The following is a 22,962-nucleotide window of genomic DNA, read 5'->3' on the forward strand; positions in this document are numbered from 1 at the left end:
TAATATGAGAAGAGCGATCAGGCAAAAAAAGATACGAGGCAAATAGAAGTGGCCGCAATCAGCCTTAGCCTAGCTCACATACTAACACTTCTTTTTCTAAGTTTTACAGTTACGACTCCAGCAGAGAAGGACCCAAGAACAGCTGGCTAACCAAGGCATCGTACCATGTGAGTAGCTCTGCTTCTTATGGACTGGTCTGTATGGGGGTGGCAGGGGGGCGTGCAATTTGGGAGCTGGAAAGCACCTCAGAGGTCATAATCTAATTTCATGGATCAGTCTCCCCAGATCCTCATGGACTCTGGGTCAGCAGGAATCCCAGACCTTAGAGGCTTTGTCCCAAATGCTACTCACCTGCCAGGGCTTCCCTTTACTCATAGAGGTTGTACCTAAAATTCTAATGCAGTGGGTTTGATTACAAGACAAACACAATTCTATGGGCCTCCATCCCCCTCTATTTTTAGAATTGGACATAATCACTATTCTTCCTGGAAGCATCAATTGTATCATCTTTCTCTCACCTCCTTGGTTTCAAACTATTTGAGTACTTGAGTCCCCAGTTAATTGAATATTGTCAATTGCTTCCTTTCTGGAATAATGAGCAGCAATACCATTCTAGTATAAATGGTATAACATTGAATTACTGGCCATCATTTGGGTCAAAGAAGAATTATCCTATCTTTTGGAAGGTATATTTGAAATTTCCTACCTTGAAACTTGAAAACTTCAAGTTTAGCAGTTGAAGCTATCTTCTGGTTAGCTATAAAAACAGGAAAAGTACCAAATAAATGGAATCACCATGTAAGCTTCTTTAGGTCACACTTTCTAACTTCTTCCCGCAGAAGTTAAATTTTTTAATTTTTTAATTAAAATTTTAAAAGTCAAAATCCATAATGACTCCTGCAGAAATCCAGACTGTGACTTCATAGTTAAGCATGCAACAAGCAAGCATTTGCCCTTGATTGAATGCCCTACAATTAGTAACCTTTGTGCCCTGTGATCCAAAGTCTAAACATTTTAAGTATAGTCAGTGCTTCAGAACCAGAAAAGAACTAAGAATATTTCAAACTCTTTCCTTTGGGAGTTCAGATGAAGTTCTTTGTTCATGGCTCAGCCCTGCAAAGAATAAACAGCAGGTGACCTATGGCAGAACAACTTTTTTTAGCAATTTGCTAAGCACAAAAGAAAGATCTCACCCTGCAACTGGAAGGCTGCTTCAATCAAATGTACAGTTAGAATGAGAAACCAAAGGCACAAGGCTGTGTGGCCTGTTTCATCTTAGCCAGCCCAGCAAGGCAGGTGTTCAAACACAGGAGAGACCCAGAGTCTACAGGCTTCAAGTCAGATAAATACATTGGCACTCAAAGCCGACCAGGCCAGTCTTATTTCTGAATCCTGTTGCAAATGTGTAGAATTGAATTTGTTTAACCACCATCTAGAAGAACGATTCACTAACAGTGAAATGTAGACAAGTGTAGATCCACCAGGATCCTCTCAGCAGACCACAGTCTCTACCACATGCCCTCAAATATAAGATGAATACGTCAGTTTCAGTGGGATTAAAATAATCAGTTCTTTCACAGGGGCTTCCCTGGTGGCGTAGAGGTAAAGAACCCACCTACCAATGAAGGAGACTTGGGTTTGATCCCCGGGTCAGGAAGATCCTCTGGAAAGGAAATGGCAAGCCTCTCCAGTGTTCTTGCCTAGGAGACCCCAAGGACAGAGAAGCCTGGCTAGCTACAGTCCATGGGGTCCCACAGAGTTGGACACAACTTGGCAACTAAACAATAACAACAGCAATCGTTCATGGGCATCGCTTTCCTTAATTCTGGAAAGGAAGTTGAAGTAGAGAGACCCAATACCTTTACATCTGCTCAAGCTGTTCACAACTGATTTAAAGTTTAACCTACATGTTTAAATAATCCAAACCTGGGTCTTGCAGCTGCCACTTGGAGGAGAATAAAAAAATTTTTTTAAGTTTCTGGAGTTAAATTTCAGAAATAAGACACCTAATAAAAACAGGAATGAATCCAATGGTACATTTTTACATAACACCCCTCTGTAAGGTATGCAAATTTAATGTCCATTTGCAGAACAGGGTCCAAAGAAAATAGAATATGTTGTTATCCAGGATTTCCAGAATCAGATAGTGTGGGGCTTCCCCAGTGGTTCAAATGGTAGAGAACCTACCTGCAGATCAGGGGACACAGGTTCAATCCCTGGGTCAGGAACATCCCCTGGAGAAGGGAATGGCAACTCACTCCAGTATTCTTGCCTGGAGAATCCCCATGGACAGAGGAGCCTGATGGGCTACAGTCCATGGGATCGTAGAGTTGGACACGACTAAGTGACTAACACTTTCCCTTTTTTTCATTTTGTCCAGGATTTCCAGAATCAGACAGTGTATATATTAATGAAATACTGCTTAACAGAAATTTTGCACCCATAGCCCATTGTGTCTTGAAGACAGTTGCTGGGGGAAAGTCCTATGAGTCATGCAGTGACGTTTCCTTTTTAATTCAGCAAAGTGAGAAAGGTAGATGAAGCAGCATCAGTTTCCCATAGTCTTCAGCCACCTCCTCTCCAAAGGTGTCACTTCTGCTGTAGAAAATTGTCAGAGCTACAGCAGGTGCACCCAGCCCCGTGCAGGCCCAGCCCCTAGATCTCAGGGACTTAGCACTTCTGGGGAAGCCAGATCCAGACAAGCCTCTGTACCTGCTGAGATGGGGAGCCCAGATGCTAACCCCACTGACCCAGAGCTTAAACACTAGTCCCCTTACTCAGCCACCCACCACCACCAGGCACGCGTGTGTAAAGGCAGTTGCTCTAGAGAAGGAAGCAGGAACTCACAGTCTCTGGGTCTTTTCTACTCAATCAGATTCAACATATTTCATGAGGACCCAGACTCTGTGCAGGCTGGTATGCTGGGCGCTGTGGGGACCACCGTGAGCACAACTGTACTTTGTAGAGGCTCAAGATTTTAGGGGGAAAGGTGACAAGAAACACAGAAGGTGGGACCGGTTATATTTCCCAAGAGGGCTTTTTATGTCTTCCTTCTATCATTTGAATTTTCTGAAGCAGAAGAAAAGAGGAAAGGAGGAAGAAAGTGAGTAGACCGGAGGGAAGGAAAGCCGACAGTCATTGGAGATCACCTAATTTGATGATTTTTGGTGTTTTTTGATAGTTAAATATATTGTGTGCTATGTGTGTACACACACACACACATACTGGCTGGAACAGGGTCAGGGGCCTCTGCCCCACTCACTCGCCCCCCCTCACCCCCTTAGATAACCCTGTTTCTCTTCCCCAGGGTCCTCTTCAAACAGAGTTTGAAAACCCTGCTCTAGTCCATGTCTCACTGTCTCTAACCTTCATGAAACTGAGATTGGAGAGGCCTCAGAGATGCGTCAAACATCCCAAAGCCAAAGCCCAAAGCGATCCTATTTACAAACTTGAACCGTGAGACTTTAAACGCACGCACAGTAAAATGATAACACAGCCTCACATTGTCCATAACACCGGAAATAACTGCAGTACTCCCCCTGAATTTTCAAACTTGTTATAAATTGCTCTAGTGGAGAGCTGCTGGCCAGGTGAATTGTTCATTGTCCTTCTGTTACTACCAGGTAGCCCTGCTGGTTTAGTTTATTCACAGAAACACCTGCTCTCCTTGGACAGAATTAGTCTTAAGTTGTACATTAGATTGACCCAAGGCCGTTGCCTATTGCAAAAAGAAGAAATTGAAGTCCCCTCCTGTTGCAGCAGCTGAGGTCAAAACCTGCATCTCTTGATCCTGGAGTAGCAGCCAGCACAGAGCCCCTTTAAACAATACAAAAGTGCTCTCAGCCATAAGTACACCCCCAGGCTGGCTTCTAAGATTGCTTTCACATTTATAATATCAGTGGTGGAATTCACATTTTCAAAAGAGTTGGTAAACCTGAGTGAACTAGCCTCTCGACGTTAGTGTAGAAATATTACTTTAAGAATTTATGGTTCAGACTCCCTTCCAGAATCCCACCTCTGAATCTCAAGAGGAAAGTTTCAAATTGCCTACTTGTCACCGTCAACTGGAATTCAGAAGCATGGCTCTGCCACCGTCCCCATCAGGCTCAAGGCTGCAAGAGGACATCAGGGTTCTCATTTTTTCTTGTTTTGGAACACAGCCCAACCTCCTGTCCTTCCTGGACACCTGTGGGCAGGCTCAGGTGTGGTCATCATTTCTCATGCAGGTTTTCTCCACTACATTCTTCTCATTGGGCACCAATCTCCTGGGTTGGAGGGTAAATGCTGTGGCTCAGATGGTAAAGAATCTGCCTGCAAAGCAGGAGTCGTGGTTCGATCCCTGGGCAGGAAAGATCCCCTGGAGAAGGAAATGGCAACCCACTCCAGTATTCTTGCCTGGAGAATCCCATGGACAGAGGAGTGTGGCGGGCTACAGTCCATGGGGTCACAAAAGAGTTGGACATGCCTGAGTGACTAACACATTCCTCCTGAGTTCAATCTTAAATACTGTTTTATTCCAACCCCTTCAGAATTCTTAGCGCAGAAAGAGACTCAGCTCTGAGTTTTCAATGGAAAAAAAAAAAGTCATAGAGCAGTTCAGTAGATGTTTTGACCATCTGTTGGGAGAAAAGCCCCATGGAACACCAAAGAGTTAGACGTGAATTCTGTTTCAAAGAGCTTACCGTCTAGAATGTTCTCTCAATTCTCCTGCTTAATTATGCCTGTTAATAATATCGGACAACGTCTTACCACTACATGGAGTAGCTTTCTGGGAGACCTGAAGGAAAGAAATGACTTTCTCTCTCCTTCTGCTAGTACACTGGGGCTGATTTCTATGAATCCAGGGGAGAGAAGCAGGAACATTGAGTTGATTGTCCTGGAATCCAGAAAATGGCATTAGAAAACTGAAGTCGATTACAGAAGCCCAGGGGGCACCCAAAAGGCTGTGACTTCTCCGCCGAGACTCAAAGAAAGCCCGCTGGCCAGAAAGAAGCATCTGGGCAGCTTGGTTCCGTGGTCTGATGGATGTCAATGAATGGAAAGATACGATGAGCTGTGTGTGAATGGTGCTGCCTTTATTTGTTTTGCAGACTAATCCAGGCCTCCGCAGCCACATACTTACGGCAAAGCCTTGGTAAATCCCTGGATTCTGTGCTCCTCCTCCTGAATAGCGAGAGGCGTCACGGGCCGGTCCCTGCACCCACAGCACACGCAGCGTCTTGATAGTTTTGAGAAGCTGGCGGGGCAGAGTCTTCCTTCCTTTCCTCAATGCCTTCATCTGACTTGGCTTCTCCCCACAGCACCACCCCCACCCCCACTGTTGGCTGTTTGAGCAGAACACGGCACAAGGGTTTCATCTGTCCTCCTTCCCTCCCTCCTAACATCTCAAATGTGGAGTGGGAAAAAAGCCTCCTCGGTTTTCATACCAAGCCCATTTGGATCCAAAATCCTAACTTCTCTATTTCCCCCAACTCTTTCCTTCATCTCTAGTTCCTTGCTCCTTAGAAATTAGTGCGCTAGTGATGCAGGCATCACGTGAATGTATCTGTGGACCCTTCTGAGAAATTCCAGAGTATTTGTGTAGAAGGCATTGAATTCCCTAAGCATGCAAGCCAGGCTGTAATATTACAAAGCTCCATTGGGAAAAGGCAATTTTCAGGCCCCCTGCGACTATCCTTTGGGTCCTGAATGGGCCATCTGTTGCCACCCTAAAGAGATGAGACAGTTTCCAAAGTATTAACCACACGTGCATAGCATGGATCCCATTTGTTTGGAAGAAAAATACTCCTGGTCCAATTTGTCTTTAAAAGCAAAGCCAATGGACTTCCCTGGTGGTCCAGTGGTTAAGACTTTGCACTTCCATTGCAGGAGGGTGCGGATTCGATCCCTGGTTGGTGAGCTAAGATCCCCCATGCCATACAGCATGACCAAAAAAAAAAAAAAGCAAAGTCAAGAGGACAAGCATTGCTAAACCTGTTTGTAAGTGGGAAACTGAGAACATGGGAAGGCTCTTAGACTTGTTCAAGGCTGCACCAGAAATAGATGGCAAAGCAAGGACAGAACCCGGAGGGATGGCTCCCAAAACTTTAGTCACCCAAGACTTCAATTATACCCACAACAACTATAGAGCTTCCCTGGTGGCTCAGAGGTTAAAGCGTCTGCCTGCAATGCGGGAGACCTGGGTTCGATCCCTGGGTCAGGAAGATTCCCCTGTCAGATGTGACTTCACTTCACCTCACTGTAGAGCTTGTATTAAAATCAGTTTTGTCTTCCTCCCCCCAAACCCCTATATATATGAATTATTATCCATATATCTGTCTTTGATTAATTAATGGCATATAAACTTGCCAGCCAGTGCTTTTTGATGAGAACAAGCAGTTCTAAACCAAGTTGTTCTGCTTCTAGGCAGCAACTAGGAAAAGTGGCAGTTTATGAAACTAAGCAGCCTTTCTCTGAGCAAACACACCATTTTTCTTCAGCTCTTTGAAATACTGAGAAATCAGTCGTAGACATCAGGCACCCCTTTTGGAAGTCTCTGATTCCCAAGTACATCTGTAGATTCCCATCTACAGATCAGGACCTACTTGCCATGGAAATGCCAGAGAACCAGAACCCCCCTGGGGGGCTTGTCCGAACACAGACCCTCTGTCCCTCTGCCTTTCACCCAAGCTTTGGATTCTGTAGGTCTGGGTGGGGCCTGAAAATCGGTACTGTTGGCAGGTTTCCAGATGATGCCAAAGATGCTGGTCCAGGGCCACACTTTGGGAACCACTGCCCCAGCTGCTGCCCCAGAATACCAGCTCTTGGATGCAGCCTCTTGGTCCTGACCCGAACACCAGAGGAAGAGGTGGGTTCTCCCCTCCAAGCCGGAGGGAAGAAGGCAGGCCCCGCCTGTGCCACCAGAACTGCCCCCAGCCCCAGGCTTCTCTCCCTAACAGATTGTTAAGGGCCCTCCAGCCTGTTTTCTCTTTTTTCCGGGTCCCTGTTGGAGGCAGGAGGTTAGAAGCAGGGGGCCACCGCAGGAGGTCTGTTCTTATCTTGGGATCTTTTCCTGAGCTCTAAGTAAGCAAATGTTTATACACACTGCTGACCCAAATTAGCTGGAGCTGCGCGGACAGAAATAGGAATAGCCCGTGACTAAACTCCTCATCGAGAACAAGAATTCCCCTGTGAGAAGCGATTCATCTTCCTCCCAGGGGATGAGTGAGACGTGTGGCTGACTGAATTTACAACTGTATTTTAATTTGGAATCACACTGACTTATTTTTTTTTTAATTTAGCAATCCAAATTCCTGTTTCAATCCTAAATGTCAATGTCCCTTAAATACAAAATGTTGCCATTTGATACTCCCAGGGCTGTCAGCAGAGGAGGATTTTCCAAAAAGTCAATGTGGTGCTCCGGGATGCAGTTTCACTTTCCTTGGCCCTTGGAGGGAGGGGCTGAAACTCTTTTTTCTGGAATCCCAGAAAAGATACATGTCAATCACAGAGGCCATGGCAGGCCAACCCAGTGCCCCATGTAACATCCTTTAAGTCCTAGAAAGAAAAGCGTGGGGTACAACCCAGTGTGTGAATCTTTTTAGCTTCCTTCCCAAGTCCTTGCTGAATGGTCATAGCCTCTCCCACCCTGTGGCAGAAGGTTCCAGAAGACCATTGTGCGCCTGGCATCAGAGAACTGGACTGTTCAGTCGTTTCACAGGGGAACTGTTACCACCGAAGAGTGATGAATTGTAACTCTACAGGCTAAGATACAGGAAATGCAGCATTTCGTGGAAGAGTTAATAAGCTCCACTAATAAGAACTGAAAAGCCTCAGGGATAAGAGAAGCAGATAAATTCCCCCTAAACCCTGAACCCGATTAAAACCAATTGAGTTTGGAATGTAAGAGCCATCTCAAGATAGATTCATGCTGTCCCCTTAGGGTTGCTTCTTAAGGAAAAAGTTATGTCACTCTTTTTAATGACTTAGTAAGGAAGGCCACGCTAAAATCAACTCCTTTTCTGGATTGTGGAAGGGATTAAGCCACATCAGTATGTAATACCTAGGTGCCCACGAGACTGTTGGACAGAGGTGAAGACTTATGGGTTCAGATGGCACAGACTCACCAGGACCCAGCGGCCCTCCGGCAGATTTGTAGGATCTGGTTGCCTGGGGAAATGGGAAATGGTCTCAGAACTCCATCAGCGTAAATTGCAGCTGTGATCAAAGGCAAATAAAGGCAAGCCTCCTGACTCAGGATGGGGGTCAGACCCAAGCCAGGGAAAATGTCTGGGCAATGCAGCAGATCCGCACATTTCCCAGAGCCACTGAGTCAGGGGACAGGGAGGGCAACGAGGCCATCGGGAAGGGCAGAGTTGGCAGAGTGAAAGGCAGCAAAGAGAAGCTGGAGGTGTTAGATCGATGGGAGATGTGGTGATCGAGCAACAATTTTTTTTTTCTCCTATAAAAAGGAAGCCCCTTAGTCTCTGGTCAAATTGAGGAGAAAAGGACTTGTCCAGCCAGCTGGGACCAATCTGCCTGTTCCTTTGGTCAACTCTGCAGTCATTTGGGTGAGACAGGAAAGTCTAGAGAGAGATGCCTCAGTAGCTCCCCAAGCAATATCCAGCGGTAATGGGCTTGACCAACTGCCCAGAGTGGAATCTCCCTTCTCTCCAACAAGCCCGTCCAAGAGCTGGGCTCACATGAGGCATGGTTTTGAGGCTGAATGAGACACACACACTCACACGCATGCACATGCTCACACATTCGCACACACAGCCCCAAGTGCCCATCTGGTTAGATATCCAATTTTTTTTTTTTTTTTATGCCAGCCAAAGTTTGGAAGACTGTTTCTTTGCCTGCAGCTTGTGAGTTGACATCTGTTGCAGTAATATTAGAATTCTGGATCACATAATCCACCCACTTGTCCAGACCTCCAGTCCAGGAGAATATTCAATGCAATTCTGCAACCACTGATCAACCTCATCATTTCTGATGAGAAGTTACTATTTATGACTCTGCATTGTGATTGTTCCAGGGGATCAGGAAAGGCAAGGAAAAGGCAGATTTTTGCAAAAGCAAAGTCAAAAGTTCATCCCCGTGAGGCATTGCTGGGAGCTGGTAGGAGGAGAAGCAGTGGGGTCGTGGAGAGAAGGCGGCTGGCGTCCGGTCCAGGTTGGTTCTGGCTGCTGTGGACTGTGATGGACCAGTGCCCATGTCTATCAGTCACCAGTGTTTTGAGCATCACAGCTGAAGAGAAGTTAGATGGTCAGAGGACCTAGGCTCCTAGCCCTACCTGTGTGACCCTGGGCAAGTCAATCCCATTCCAGAGGCCTTAAGTTTCCCCATTATTTTACCATCTCCAAGGTCCCTTCCAGCCCTCAAAGTCTCATTCCATGCTTCTCTCTCAACACCCTTTGGTTGCATGTTCTTGCCCGACCAGCCACCTCCCTGACCCAAAAGGATAAGTTGCCTCCCACAACATGGATCACAGCCCTTCCACTGACCTTGACCTCCATCCAGACTTCTGCGCTCAAGGGCAAGGCAAAGTCAAAGAGAGTGGTGGTCACCCCAGCCTCCCCATCTTCCTAAAACTAGAGCATCACCTGTCCACGCCCTGGGCCTGCCCCTCTTCGGAATCTTGGAATGCCCCGTCTCTGCCACTCCTTTTCCTATCGCATATTCTGCCCCTGCTGCTCCTCTTGTTTGAGGCTGACGTCCACCTTTCTCTGTGCCCTCCGGCCTCGGGGAAGCTGGTGACCTCCAGGTCTTTCTTCTTCAACTGCTTGTGGCCTGAAGAAGGCGATCACCTCCCCACCCCCATGCACAGCTCAGCAAGCACACCGGCAAACATCGCCAGGCTGCTCCGGGCCCCAAGGCCCCTGCTCACGTCTGTATCTTTCTGTTTCAGCCCTGAAAAGCCCACCTGAATTCCATGAACAAAGAAAACGTTTGGATAGTGCCAAGGTAACTTTCTGCAAACCTCCCATCTTTTTTATCTCAGACTCCAGGCTGTGGATCTCCAGGTGCTAAGTTTGGGTAAATTTCTCCTACAATTGGCTGGTCCCCTCCCCCCACACTGTGTGGAATCTTCCTCCTAGGCTCTGAAAACTGTGGAAATAGGATCAATGATGTTGGCTTCGAAACTGCTATTGGTGAGCTTTTTAAAAAAAAATGTCCCCAGTCTTTCTGATATCGGTAGGGGCATCCCTGCAAGGGGTTTTCAGAGAGACATGAAATGAGGTAGGTGAGGTGGGTTGGCAAGCTGGCCTCTCTTTCATGACAGGCATTTCTCAGTGATGAGCAGATGATTTTAAATCCAACTCAGTGGTAGGGTAAGGCCTGCGGATACGGGGCTTATTCGAGGCTATTTAAAGGCGAAAAGGTTTCCCTGGTGACTCAGTGATAAAGAATCCGCCTGCCAGTGCAGGAGATGCTGGCTCAGTCCTTGGGTTGGGAAGATCCCCTGGAGAAGGAAATGGCAACCCACTCCAGTATTCTTTCCTGGAGAATCCCACGGTCAGAGGAGCCTGGCGGGCTACAGTCCGTGGGGTCCAATAAGTCGGACATGACTGAGTGACTAAACAACAATGGAAGGCTGAAGGAAGTCTGTTTATCTCTCTTTTAGCATTTGAGGTGGGGGGGATTAGCAAGTATTCTATACATTCAGAGCAAGTCTCTGCAACTTGAATTTATCGAGACTGTAAGTGCTAGTTAGGGAGCATCAGCAGTGCACCTAGAAGGAAGGCCAGCAGGCCCTTCTCCTGGGAGGCCACTGCTAGAGAATCCTAGCCTAGCAGCTAGCAAGAGGGTAGGGGAGCGGGGAAGAGCGGCGGAGCTCCAGGACTCCCTAGGGCTGCTCATGGGAGGCTGTGCTTCCTGCTGCCTGAAGAATAACTGCCTTTCATCCGAACTGGAGTGAGCCCCAGACCCCTCTTCAGGGGGCCAATACAGTGAGATCAGAACCCAGAAATGAGGGCCCTGAAGTCCAGTTATTGCTCTGCCACAGCCCACGCCATCTCTGCAGACAACTCCATCATCAAGAAAACTTTAAGACTCAATAAATACTACGTCTGTAAGTGTCCTTGCAGCGTCAATGTGGGTCTCAATCTGCAGGATTCTCATTTTCACATCCTGAGAGAAAACTCAAGGGAAAAACAGGAGGAGGACATGTGTTGTCATGTTATACTGCATGGGATGAGGTTACCTTTAATCCCTGACTCTAGTTAGTTTGTGACTCCTTTACAAAATAAGATTGGCTATAATATAAGCAGCATGATGATATCAGTTTTATTAGTATTTTATGAATAGGTACCTGTCTGCCCTTTAAGTTTGGAGCGCTGAGATGGACCAAAGCTTTTGACCTCTTTATCTTATTTCTCCATCCTGAAATTACTAGAGAGGTTTTGCTAGATGAGTCCTCCTTCATCAAAATGTAGAACACGGATATTTGCATGTTTCATTTGTAAGAAAGGAACGCTTTTTCCTTTTGAGAGAAAAGGGGTTTCTTTTAAAGTTAAAATTAGATGATTCAACTGTATGATACTGAGTGGAATTTATTCCATGTTTGTGTCCAACAGCCTGAAGACACCCTGAAGCGCAAGGCAAGAAGCAGATCCGACCGTGCAGCCGTGGTGAAAATGCACATACTCCAAGGTAGGGCTGCCCAAAATCATTAAACCAGTACCAGTCAGTGAGAAGGGAACAGGGACCATTGTTCAAGGTTCTTTGTCTCTGCTCAGTGGCTGAGTCCTCTTAGAAAGGAGCTACTTCCATCCCAAAGTGGTTTTTGAGCTGTCATCTAGTCATTCAAGGCCGTGTTGATGGTCAAATCGAGAAGCCATATGGTGGCCCAGAAGGTATCACACTTGGGGTCCAATCTGAGCTGCACCACTGCTCAGCTTTCTCTGAACACACAGGGCATGTCCAACATATATCAACTTCCTTTAAAATGTCCATCCTTCACACCAGTAATAGATGTTTAGTTTTGAAAAGGTTTCCCTGGTGGCTCAGCAGTAAAGAATCTGCCTGCAAAGCAGGAGTCTCAGGTTCGATCCCTGGGTTGGGAAGATCCCCTGGAGGAGGGCATGGCAACCCACTCCAGTATTCATGCCTGGAGAATCCCATGGACAGAGGAGGCTGGCAGGCTACAGTCCATAGGGTCACAAAAGAGTTGGACACGACTGAAGCAACTGAGCATGCAAGGCTTACAAAATGATGTCTACTGAGGAGACCAGAAAACAAAACTATATTCACAGTCAAATTCAGGAAAGCAAAGTATATACATAAATTGTATTTATAGTCAGATTCTATGATGAAAAGATAAAGACCTAACAATAAATACTGTGTAAATAATTTAGAAATACACCCAATAATTAAAAACAGTAGATTCTAAGTGGAAGAGGTTTCCCAATGCTTTCATTTCTTTTGCGTAATTTTTTTAACATTTTCTACACTTACAGCAATGTATAAGAATACGTAATCAAAAAAGGAACGTTATCTGTTTCATCTTTACCATCTTGAATTAAAATATCAGGCTATGAACCCCAAGAATTGGGCACAACTGAGCAACTGAGCACACACACACATTCATGGAACAGTGGTACTATGAGGTCTGGAAAGAGCTCGCCTTCTAAATTTTCAGAGTTGAGCAGAAAGCGGCAAACTCTCATGGAACCCTAACTTCCAGTTCTGCCTTATTGCAACAACTGGCTTTCAAGACTCTCTTCCATGTTCTTGCACAGAAATAAGTCATGGCCTCGCCCAGAGAGGAATAAAGAGTGATTTACAGCTTGTCAGTGATCTTTCTCACCCTCCCAGTGATGAGAAGCTAATATATTCTTTTTTAAATCCCTGTTTTATTAAATAACCGTTTTGTTGGATATATTCAGTTTCTTAAATCCCTGTTTAATTAAACAACCATTTCCCTCCAAAACTGTTTCTCTTTTACAACCAGATCAGGACATTTGAATCAGTTAGTATCACAACCTCAACAGGTCTGAAACCCTTGAGAAGTCATGCTACCGCAGTTGTTAGAACTGGGTTGGATTGTTTAGTCCCTTCAGTCGTGTCTGACTCTTTCGCAACCCCGTGGACTATAGCCTGCCAGGCTTTCCATCCATGGCATTTCCCAGGCAAGAATACTGGAATGGGTTGCCATTTCCTTCCCCAGGGGCCTCCCGACCCAGGGATCAAACCTTCGTCTCCCGCAGCTCCTATATTGCAGGCAAATTTTTTACCGCTGAGCCACTAGGGAAGCCCCAATTATAACAGTAGATAATATTTACTGCCAGCTCATCATGGGCCAGGTAGTACCCAGGTCTCCTGCATTTCGGGCAGATTCTTTACCAGCTGAGCCACGAGGGATGCACATACAGACTGGATGGGCATGCAAATAGTGTCATTTAAAGTCAGTAAACGAGGCAGGCCCTGTGGACTGTTTGCTTCCAGAATTGACAGATTGCACATTTTTCTCCCAAAATCCTCACAAAGCCAGTTTCTCTAACACTTCTATGCTCTTCAATTTGCCTTTATTTGGAACTGTCTGGTCTTTGCTGCTAATCCATGTGAAATGAGGATGATTGCATCGAAAATTTATTAGGATGGTGGCATACAATGTGTCAGAGTGTGTGGGTTACAGAAGCAAGAAACAGAATAAAAATAAAACCACAAAAATGACATCAAATTCTAGAGCCAGTCCTCTTGATTTTAACCCCTCAGCTTCCACTGCAGAAAGATCGGTTCCGACTGCCCAGATGAAGCTGAAAAGAGCCCGTCTCGCAGATGACCTCAACGAAAAGATTGCTCTCCGGCCGGGGCCGCTGGAGCTGGTGGAGAAGAACATACTCCCTGTGGACTCCGCTGTGAAGGAGGCCATTAAAGGTAGTTAGCACCAATGGCAGGCTTCCTCCGTGCTGGGGTCTGGAGGCAGCCGTGGCTCTGAAGTGCTGGGGTCCTGGGGGTGAAGGCGTCTCACTAAACAAGAGTCTATCCAGGGGTTACTGTCCCAAAATGTTCCCAGAAATCCCAGGAACAAGGAAGAAATTCCCAGCCACCCCCCTCCAACGTCGGGTTGACATAGACCAGGGTGGTTCTGGTCAAGCAGGTCAGAACGTCTCCCCAATGGGAATCCATTACTCTGGAGTCGTGATGCCCCTTGGTTCCCTCTTTTAAAAGGTTGGAGACTGGCAGAACAGAAAGAGCTCTGGACCCGAGTGGGAAGAACTGGGCGCTAAGCCCAGTTTGTGCTCTGTGGGTTGAAAACTGTTAGTTACTCAATTGTGTCTGACTCTTTGCGACCCCATGGACTGTAGCCCGCCAGGCTCCTCTGTCCAGGGAATTGTCCAGACAAGAATACTGGAGTGGATAGCCATTTCCTTCTCCAGGGGATCTTCCCAACCCATGGATCGAACCCAGGACTCCTACATTGCAAACAGATTCTTTACTGTCTGAGCTACCAGGGAAGCGCCCCCCCCCCCCCAAAATATATATATATACAAAATGTATCTTTAAAAAGCTGATCCTCTATCTGTCACAAATATTATGTATCCTTTTATCAACATGTCCATTACCTTTTTTGTTTGTTTTGTTTCTGTCCTTTGTCTTTTGATTTTCTGTGTAGTGCGTTTTACCTGTAGCAGTTTTTCATTTCTGTATAGTTCAATCTCTTAATCTTTTTCTTTGAGTTTCCAAATGTTATTGCTTACTGAAAACACTTCTTAGCTCAAGAATGGAGTTATTAACCTATTCTGTTTTCTAACATGTTTATACTTCATTTTTATATTTCAGTATTTATGCTGAAATATAAAAGTATTTATACTTTTATATATGAGAGTGCATGGTTTAGGAGACAAGGTTTAGTTTTCTTTTTTCCACAATGTTAGTGGTTTATTTTATAATGTATCTTGATCTCTGTCTTCACAAGGATGTTTTACATTGGCCTGATTTTTCTCATGTTTCTTGGCTATTCTGACAAGTTTCTGGTTGGTGATATTTAGGATCAGTTTGTTATATGCCAGCTTCAATCCTGTTAGAATGTTGTTTGGGATTGCAGTGAATTTATAGGTTAAGTTATGGTGAATTCATATGTTTAAATTATATGAATTCTTCTGTGGCAAAAAGATAGAATCTCTTTTCACCTACACAAGCCTTTTTTAAAAATTTCCCATGGTAAGGTTTTCAAAAATAAATTCATATCAGTTATTGCTTGTGTATGGGAAACCTATTAATTTTGCACATTTATTTTGTAACTGGGGCACTTTGAAGATTTTCTTAATAGTTCCAGTAGTTTCTCGTTTTATCTTAAATTGTTTGGATATATAATCACATCATCTGCAAATAATGAAGATGTGCCTTCTGCTTTGTTTCTCCTTTCTGTCTGGAAACACTGGCTGGTTGTTGAAAAGAAACATCAAGGAATTATTAGTAAATTGCAAAATATCATTTTAAGTTACATGCAGTATGTTTATAGCACAAATTATATATAATTTTGTGTATTTTATTTATAAATTACCTATTTGTTTTATAAATAATATATAAATGATAACCATAGAGTATATTATAGAAGTCTAATAATATATATATTTTATTATACATAAAATATACAAGTGTGTATCTAACCTATAAAATTATATGTATGAATTATAGGAAGCACATATAATTTATATCTTTACATTATGCAGCTTTATATATAATTTAATAATTATTGATATATTACATAGAAGAAAATTATTATTATTGCTATATTGCCAGTGCTTCAGAAACAGTATTATAATGTTATATATTGGATTGGCCAAAAAGTTAGTCCAGTTTTATTTGTGATGTTGATGATAACACTTTTGTTTGATTCAGTCTTCCTTGGGAATTTCTCCAGTCATTCACCTCTAAATATGATACTGACTTTTGCTATAAGCAGATATTCTAAGGAAGTGTTTGTTCTATTCCATTATTAACAGTAGCTTGCAAGATGTATGCTTAGTTTTTAAAATGCTTTCCACGTTCATGAAAAGATGACCATTTGAGTTTCTCCCTTCTGGGAACGTGGTACTACTGTCTTTCTTAATCATCCTTGTATTTCTGGAAATAAATCCTACATGGATATTTCCCCCCTAGAAATTGCTAATATTTTATTTGCGAATTTTACATCTCTTTTGTTTTTAGTTGGGATAACAGAAGCTGCTAACCAAACCACAAAATTTCAGCTGCTTAACAGACATTTATTTCTTATTTATAAATGGTCCAGAGAGGGTTTTCTTCTATGGCAAACGTTTCAGGCACACAGACTCCTTTGATCTTGCTACTCCATCATCCCCTAGCACAAAGGTGGCAAACTTAAAGAGCTAGATAGTCAGCAAGCTCTCCGAGCTGTCACAACGACTCAGCTCAGCCATCATAGTGGAAGAGGAGCCACAGGCAATACATAAACAAATGGGGATGGCTGTGTTCCAATAAAACTTTATTTACAAAAACAGACAGCAGGCTCACCAGCTATAAATTTGCCAACCTGTGCCCTGCAGCCTTATCATCCTCCAAATCTAGCCAGGGAAGAGGAAAGAGAGGAACAGCAATTTCACAGAAATATCTCTATACCATGGAAGGGGGAAGAGGTGTAAATTTTAACAAGTAGCTTTTGATCAAGAGCCTGAACAAGAGTCATGCTGTGGGCACAGAAAAAAAGAGCATCTGAGAAGTAACTGATATGCATTGTTAGATACTGTGAGAATGTGTCAGTGTGGATAAAAGGAAGAGTCACAGATGACCATCCTTGGTTTCCCTGTTGGTCAGCTAGTTAAATGGCAGCCATGTATCACGATGGGGACTGTGAGCAGAGGAGCAGATCAGGGGAGAGATGATGAATTCCTGTTTCATGTTGCAGTGAGGGATCCACAGGAACTCCAGGGGCAGGGGTTCAGTAAGCAGGGGTTTCTACCAAACTAGACTGCAGAAGAAAGTCTTGGCCTAGAGCTACAGACTTAGAAGACTATGGAAAGTTAAACTGGTGGACTTGCTAAGAGATCCCTTTCATGTATTCATTTCTTCATTTAATGTTTATGGAGCATCTTCTGTGTGTCAAGCACTATTCCAAGTGTTTGCGATATATTAATGAACAACACCTACAAAAATGTCTGCTCTAGCAGAGCTTATATTCTAGTACAGGAGACACAGATGATCAGCAAAACCCGTGAATAATTATATATCCTAATAACAAGTGATAAATGGTGTGAAAATAGAAGTTGTACAGAGTGCCCAGTAGAGGCTGGTTGGGGGGATGGAAGGAAGTATAAACAGCAAAGAGAATAATGTATAAACAGAGGTAGGGATCTGTGAAGAATGAAGAGAAGGAAAAGCTAGAGAAAAGGTTGGCGGAGGCTGACCTCATCCAGGGAACCCCCATGCATCTGCCTGTGAGCGGCAATCTTTCAACATGCGTGAATTTCTACCAGCAAGGCAGTGGCATCTTCAGTTCCGTCTCTCAGTCGTGTCCAACTCTTTGCAACCCCATGGACTGCAGCATGCCAGGCTTCCTGTCCATCACCAACTCCCGGAGCTTACTCAAACTCATGTCCATTGAGTTGGTGATGCCATCCAACCATCTCATCCTCTGTCATCCCCTCCTCCTCCCGCCTTCAATCTTTCCCAGCATCAGGGTCTTTTCAAATGAGTGGCATCTTACAACATGTCATAAAATTCTTACGACATCTTATGACATGGCATCTATCTTATGACATGTCATAGGGACAGAGGAAGCTTCTCAGAGACCAGCTGTAGAAATAGCCCTCTGAGTAACCCTTCCACTGGCACTGATGGTCCCCACCCTTCTCCTGGCTGTCACTTCTCTGGATCTCATCCTCCACTCTCAGCAAAGCAGCGACTCGGGGTGGTGGTTTTCTGTGTATTGTTCTCCTGGCCTCTGTGTATTTTCCTTCCTTGGTCCACGCGCCTTTCCAGATGTGTTTACATTTTCCAGCTCCCTCCGCAGCTGTGCGTCTGTGTTTCTGCCAATCCCAGAGCGAAACTCCCACTGTCTTCTTCCCCCGACGCCCCCGCCCAGGTTTTATTCAAGACCAGTTTTTCTTCAACACGAAGATGAAATAAACTAGAACATCTCATAAGGAGGCTGTTGACAGAGAACCAGCCCCCACTGTGGGGTTTTTCTTCTCCTTGGCAGATGTCCCCACCCTTGCCCTCAGCTGAGTGACTGTAGCAAATCTTTCCCGCTACACCTTCTTATCCTTTGGGGTGCCAGTCAACCATCACTTTTCCAGCCTGCAGGCTTGTTTTCTGAGTCAGGTAGAAGTTTACAGATTCCAGCTGGAGGAAATTTAGGCTTGTGTGGGCTACAGTGATATGATGTGAAAGAAAAGGGGGCTTGTTTTTTAGGTTCTTTTTTGTTTGTTTTGGTTTTTATGTATTTTTAGTTGGAGGATAATTGCTTTACAATACTATGTCTGTATAAAACTTGCTTTACAAAACTTGTCTGCCATGCATCAACATGAATCAGCCAAAGGTATACCTATGTCCCCCACTCCTTGAGCCCTCCTCCCACCTCCTTCCCCATCCCACCCCTCTAGGTTGTCACAGAGCACCAGCTTTGGGCTCCCTGCATCACACAGCGAATTCCCACTGGCAATCTGTTTTACATATGGTAATATGTGTGTTTCCGTGCTGCTCTCTCAGTTCGTCCCTCCCTCTCCTTCCCCCACTGTGCCCACAAGTCTGTTTTCTATGTCTACGTCTCCCTTGCTGCCCTGCAGAGACGTTCATCAGTACCATCCTTCTAGATCCACACATATGCATTAGTATACAATATTTGGTTTTCTCTTTCTGACTTACTTCACTCCATATAATTGGTTCTAGGTTTATCTACCTCTTTAGAACTGACTCAAATGTGTTCCTTTTGTATGGCTGAGTAATATTCCATTGTATATATGCACTACAGCTTCTTTATCCATTCATCTGTTGATGGACATCTAGGTTGCTTCCATGTCCTAGCTATGGTAAATACCAGGTTTTCTGATTTTACTGACACAAAAGGAGACTCGGGGGTGCCTCGTGGCTACATCTCACAGCCAACACCTGTTTTTCTGTTATTCCTACTTAGAAAACCACCAACAGCCTCTCTCTCTCTCTCAGGCCAGAACACTGACTGTAACAGGTATGGTGAGGGAGTGATACCTTGCGAGACCAGAAGTTGTGCACTGGAGTTGAGCCTGGCTTTGTTCTGCTTGTGTATAGCCATTGTCACTTCACACTCTCAGCTTGGAGAGCTCTCCTCCAGGCTGGTTAGTCCTCTCTTTGGTCATCCGAGTATCTCCTTCACTGCCAGGAGCATCCCTTAGCTACCAAGGAAGCTGTTATTGTCCAGAGGCCTGGCTTCTGCTTGAGGAAGGGAGAACCCTGGCTGGCTTTCTCAGCTGGGGTCCTGGTGTCCTGCTCCAGTGGGCAAGCTGGAGGGTTGCTGGGGTCCTGGTGCCCTGCTCCAGTGGGCAAGCTCCTCCACCCTAAAGTGTCCTCGTCTTTTCCTCAGGTTGAGCCAGGCTTCCCATCTGAATGCCTGAATTCGTTTTTTCAGCTCCTTTTAACAAAACTGAACCTGCAATTCAGAATGAAAAGAAAGTGAAAGTCACTCAGCTGTGCCTGATTCTTTGCGACCCCATGTATGAACCATAGCCCACCAGGCTCCTCTGTCCATGGGATTCTCCAGGCATGAATACTGGAGTGGGTAGCCATTCTTTTCTCCAGGTGATCTTCCTGACCCAGGGATTGAACCTGGGTCTCCTGTATTGCAGGTGGATTCTTTCATGATCTGAGCCACCAGTGAAGCCTGATTCAGAATATACAGCCCCATTTTCAAAGATGAAGTAATTCTTTCTATCACTGTAACCTTTCAACACGGGAAGCAACATTTCTGTCCCTGGGGAATGGCCCAGAAACCATCCGTTTAAGTGTCATGTACATTTTTCTAAAAGATCCTACGATAGTCTTAGCTCACTTATAACCCCAAGGCTAAGACTTTATAATAAAACAAAACAAAAATTCTTGTTTACTAGGAATCTAGTCATCCTTCAGACTCTCTCGAAGTCTCAACACTCTCTAATCATCCATTTTGAAGGCAAATAGACACTAACCATGGCCCCTAAACCAGATGGCGGGGTCATTTGCCTTGGCATAACTTTCTCGTGACCAGAATCTATCATTCCATAATGAGAAAGGATTTCCAAAGTGCAAATGATCCTTAGGGGAAAGAAACATGTGATAAATACTTCTCTGAGGAAGATTCTAGAAAAGGTGGTGGGAAAAGAGAACCAGGAAGCCAGTAGCTTTGGGGGTCAGGGATGTCAGGGAGGAAAGTTAAGGTGCTCTAAGATGATGTTAATGTATCTTTACCCACCTAACAATCTTCTTTGTTCCTGGAGAATTGGTTTCAATAGTTGATACAGGACAAGTGCTGATGCAGCTTAACTGTTTTACCCAACTCCTGTAGTCCTTAGCATCAGGGTCTGTCTAGAGACTTAAAGTCAGTTTCTTTTTCTTTCTTTTCAAACTTTTTATTTTGTATTGGAATATAGCCAATTAACAATGTCATAACAGTTTCAGGGATTCAGCAATACACATACATATAATGAATGCGTGTGCTGTAATATGTGTGCATGTAAACAGCAGACACACCTGAGTGCGTAAGCACAGAGCACAGCACATAGAAAGGAAGGCGTCAGTCACTCAGCTGTGTCCTGCCCTTTGCAAACCCATGCACTGTCGCCTGCCAGGTTCCTCTCTCCATGGGTTTCCCTAGGCAAGAATCTTCCTGGCTCAGGGATGGAACCTGAGTCTCCCACATTGCAGGCAGATTCTTTACCATCTGGGTCACCAGGGAAGTCCCTGGGTCAGGAAGATTCCTGGGAGAAGGGCATGGCAACTCACTCCAGTATTCTTGCCTGAAGAATCCCATGGATAGAGGAGCCTGATGGACTACAGTCCATGGGGTCACGAAGAGTCAGACACAACTGAGCAACTAACACTTTTATTTTCATGTGTATATATTCTCCCCTAATAAAGTCAATTTCTAAAGTGCCAGGAATTTGAGGTAAAGGAATGCTTGTTTCTCCAAAGTCCCATGTCCACCTATTCTCTTCCTGAAGCCATCTGATCCCCTTCAAGAGCTGTGGGCTCCACGGTCTTTGTTGGACAGTTCAACCAGTCTCCTCCAGACTGTAGTATCCTCAGTGTATAGGAACCTCTTTAGGCGGGAGCTGCTTTTACACTAGCTCCTGGCACCCGACCACCTCCTCCCTCAGGAAGTGGATTTGGCTTCCGCTTCTTCCAGGAGGATGTTAGGAGAAGGTCTGACCGAGAATTAAAATAGCCGTCATATGCACATTGCTCAGGCTTGCATACAGATAAGCCAGTGAAGTTCATTCTCATGTTCCACCCCCTGCATTCCAGCCCTTGGTGTGGATCCAGAGGCAAGGTAACCAGGACCCTGACTATCTGACTCTAATCTTGGAATTTTAAATGTATAAACAGAGGAAAGTCCAACTGACTCATTCATCTAATCACTTCCGAGAGAGAGAGAGAGAGAGAGAGAGAGAGAGAGAGAGAGAGAGAGAGAGAGAAAGAGAGAAAGAGGAGTAGGGGTGTGCCAAGGGGCCAGACTGAGATCCCCAAGAGGCCAGGCCCGGAGTCAGCCCTGTGGGCATAGCTGCGGGGTGATGTCAGGACTTCCCGAAGCGGGTCCTTGTCATCACATGGGCCGACGTGTCTCCAGGGACAATAGCCAGGGCCCTACACTCCAGCAGCTCCCAGCGAGCCCCAGGAGATTGGAGCAGGGGCCCTGGGTCACAACACGGAGCCGATAGACACTGCTTGTTCCTGCGGCAGCCAGATAAGGTGACCTCTGTCCCTCTTCACCAAGCCTGGTCTGAACCAGGCAAGAGAGGGGGGAGCGCACAGCCTTTCCTGCAATGTCCCCTGTGCTCTGGGGAAGGCCTGCTTCGCTTTCCCAGAATGAACCTCTCAGTGTTTCTGGCTCCAGAGTTGTGCTGACTTTTGCACAGCTAACCGCAGGATCAACTGCCTCTTGGGTGGTCTTTTTTAAAATTTTTGATCATGGTGAACTTAAGACAAGCAGACACTCCTACCAAAACCAATAGTAACAACAACAGCTAGAAATGATTGGACACTTGTGTGTCAGGAACCTTGTGAATAACATATAACATATGTCAACCTCAATGCTTTTTTATTTTAAGAAAGCCATCTCATTGATTTTTTTTTTAAATACCTATTTATTAGTTTGGCCGCCCTGGATATTAGTTGTTGCGTGCTGGGCTTCCCAGGTGGCACTAGTGGTAAAGAATTTGCCTGCAATGCAGGAGGCATAACAGACCTGTGTTCGATCCCTGGGTCGGGAAGGTCCCCTGGAGGAGGGCTTGGCAACCCAGTCCAGTATTCTTGTCTGGACAATTCCATGGACAGCAGAGCCTGGTGAGCTACAGTCTATGGGGTCGCGAAGAATCAGACATGGCTGAGTGACTGAGAGTGCACTCGCAGTGTGAGCGTGGAAAGGACATGCTGGTTTATGACCGTGACAGCAGGGCTCCACAGTCCTCCCTCGCCTTCTCTGAGACAACGGCGACAGACGGTCGCAATCCCCTGCCTCCTTTCCTCTCACAGTCAGGGTGTCACGCTCATTCCCTCAGATCTCAAAAACTCAAGTAAAAGATGTCATGAAGGATGGAGCTGTCCTTAGCACACATATGCAGAAACAGGGACACGGCTGATTTCTGTGTCATCAGTCCCACCTCACCCACCAGCCCAGCAGGTCTTAACATATTCCCGAAACAACACACATCTGACAACCTCCCTGGAGGAAAATCAATTTTGCCACCCCCTCTGCTGGGACCCTGAGCATTCGAAGGCTGGACCTGCAGTCTTAGCTCAATCTCTAGGGAACTGGGGCCAGCCTGGACCCTGTGATGACCTCCTCTA

General features: G+C 45.3%; 1 protein-coding gene across 1 annotated transcript in view; it reads left to right on the top strand.

The window, feature by feature from the left end:
* Positions 1-9,624: 9,624 nt before the first annotated feature.
* MYOCD (myocardin) overlaps positions 9,625-22,962 on the top strand; it is a 41,690-nt gene continuing 28,352 nt past the window's right edge. The window contains exons 1-4 of the mRNA XM_052658370.1: positions 9,625-9,631; positions 9,890-9,945; positions 11,559-11,634; positions 13,699-13,860. Of these exons, the coding sequence (XP_052514330.1) occupies positions 9,625-9,631; positions 9,890-9,945; positions 11,559-11,634; positions 13,699-13,860 (301 nt within the window). The remainder of the gene's footprint in view (positions 9,632-9,889; positions 9,946-11,558; positions 11,635-13,698; positions 13,861-22,962) is intronic.

Source organism: Budorcas taxicolor, chromosome 19 (genome assembly GCF_023091745.1).
Source record: "Budorcas taxicolor isolate Tak-1 chromosome 19, Takin1.1, whole genome shotgun sequence".
Lineage (NCBI taxonomy): Eukaryota > Metazoa > Chordata > Mammalia > Artiodactyla > Bovidae > Budorcas > Budorcas taxicolor.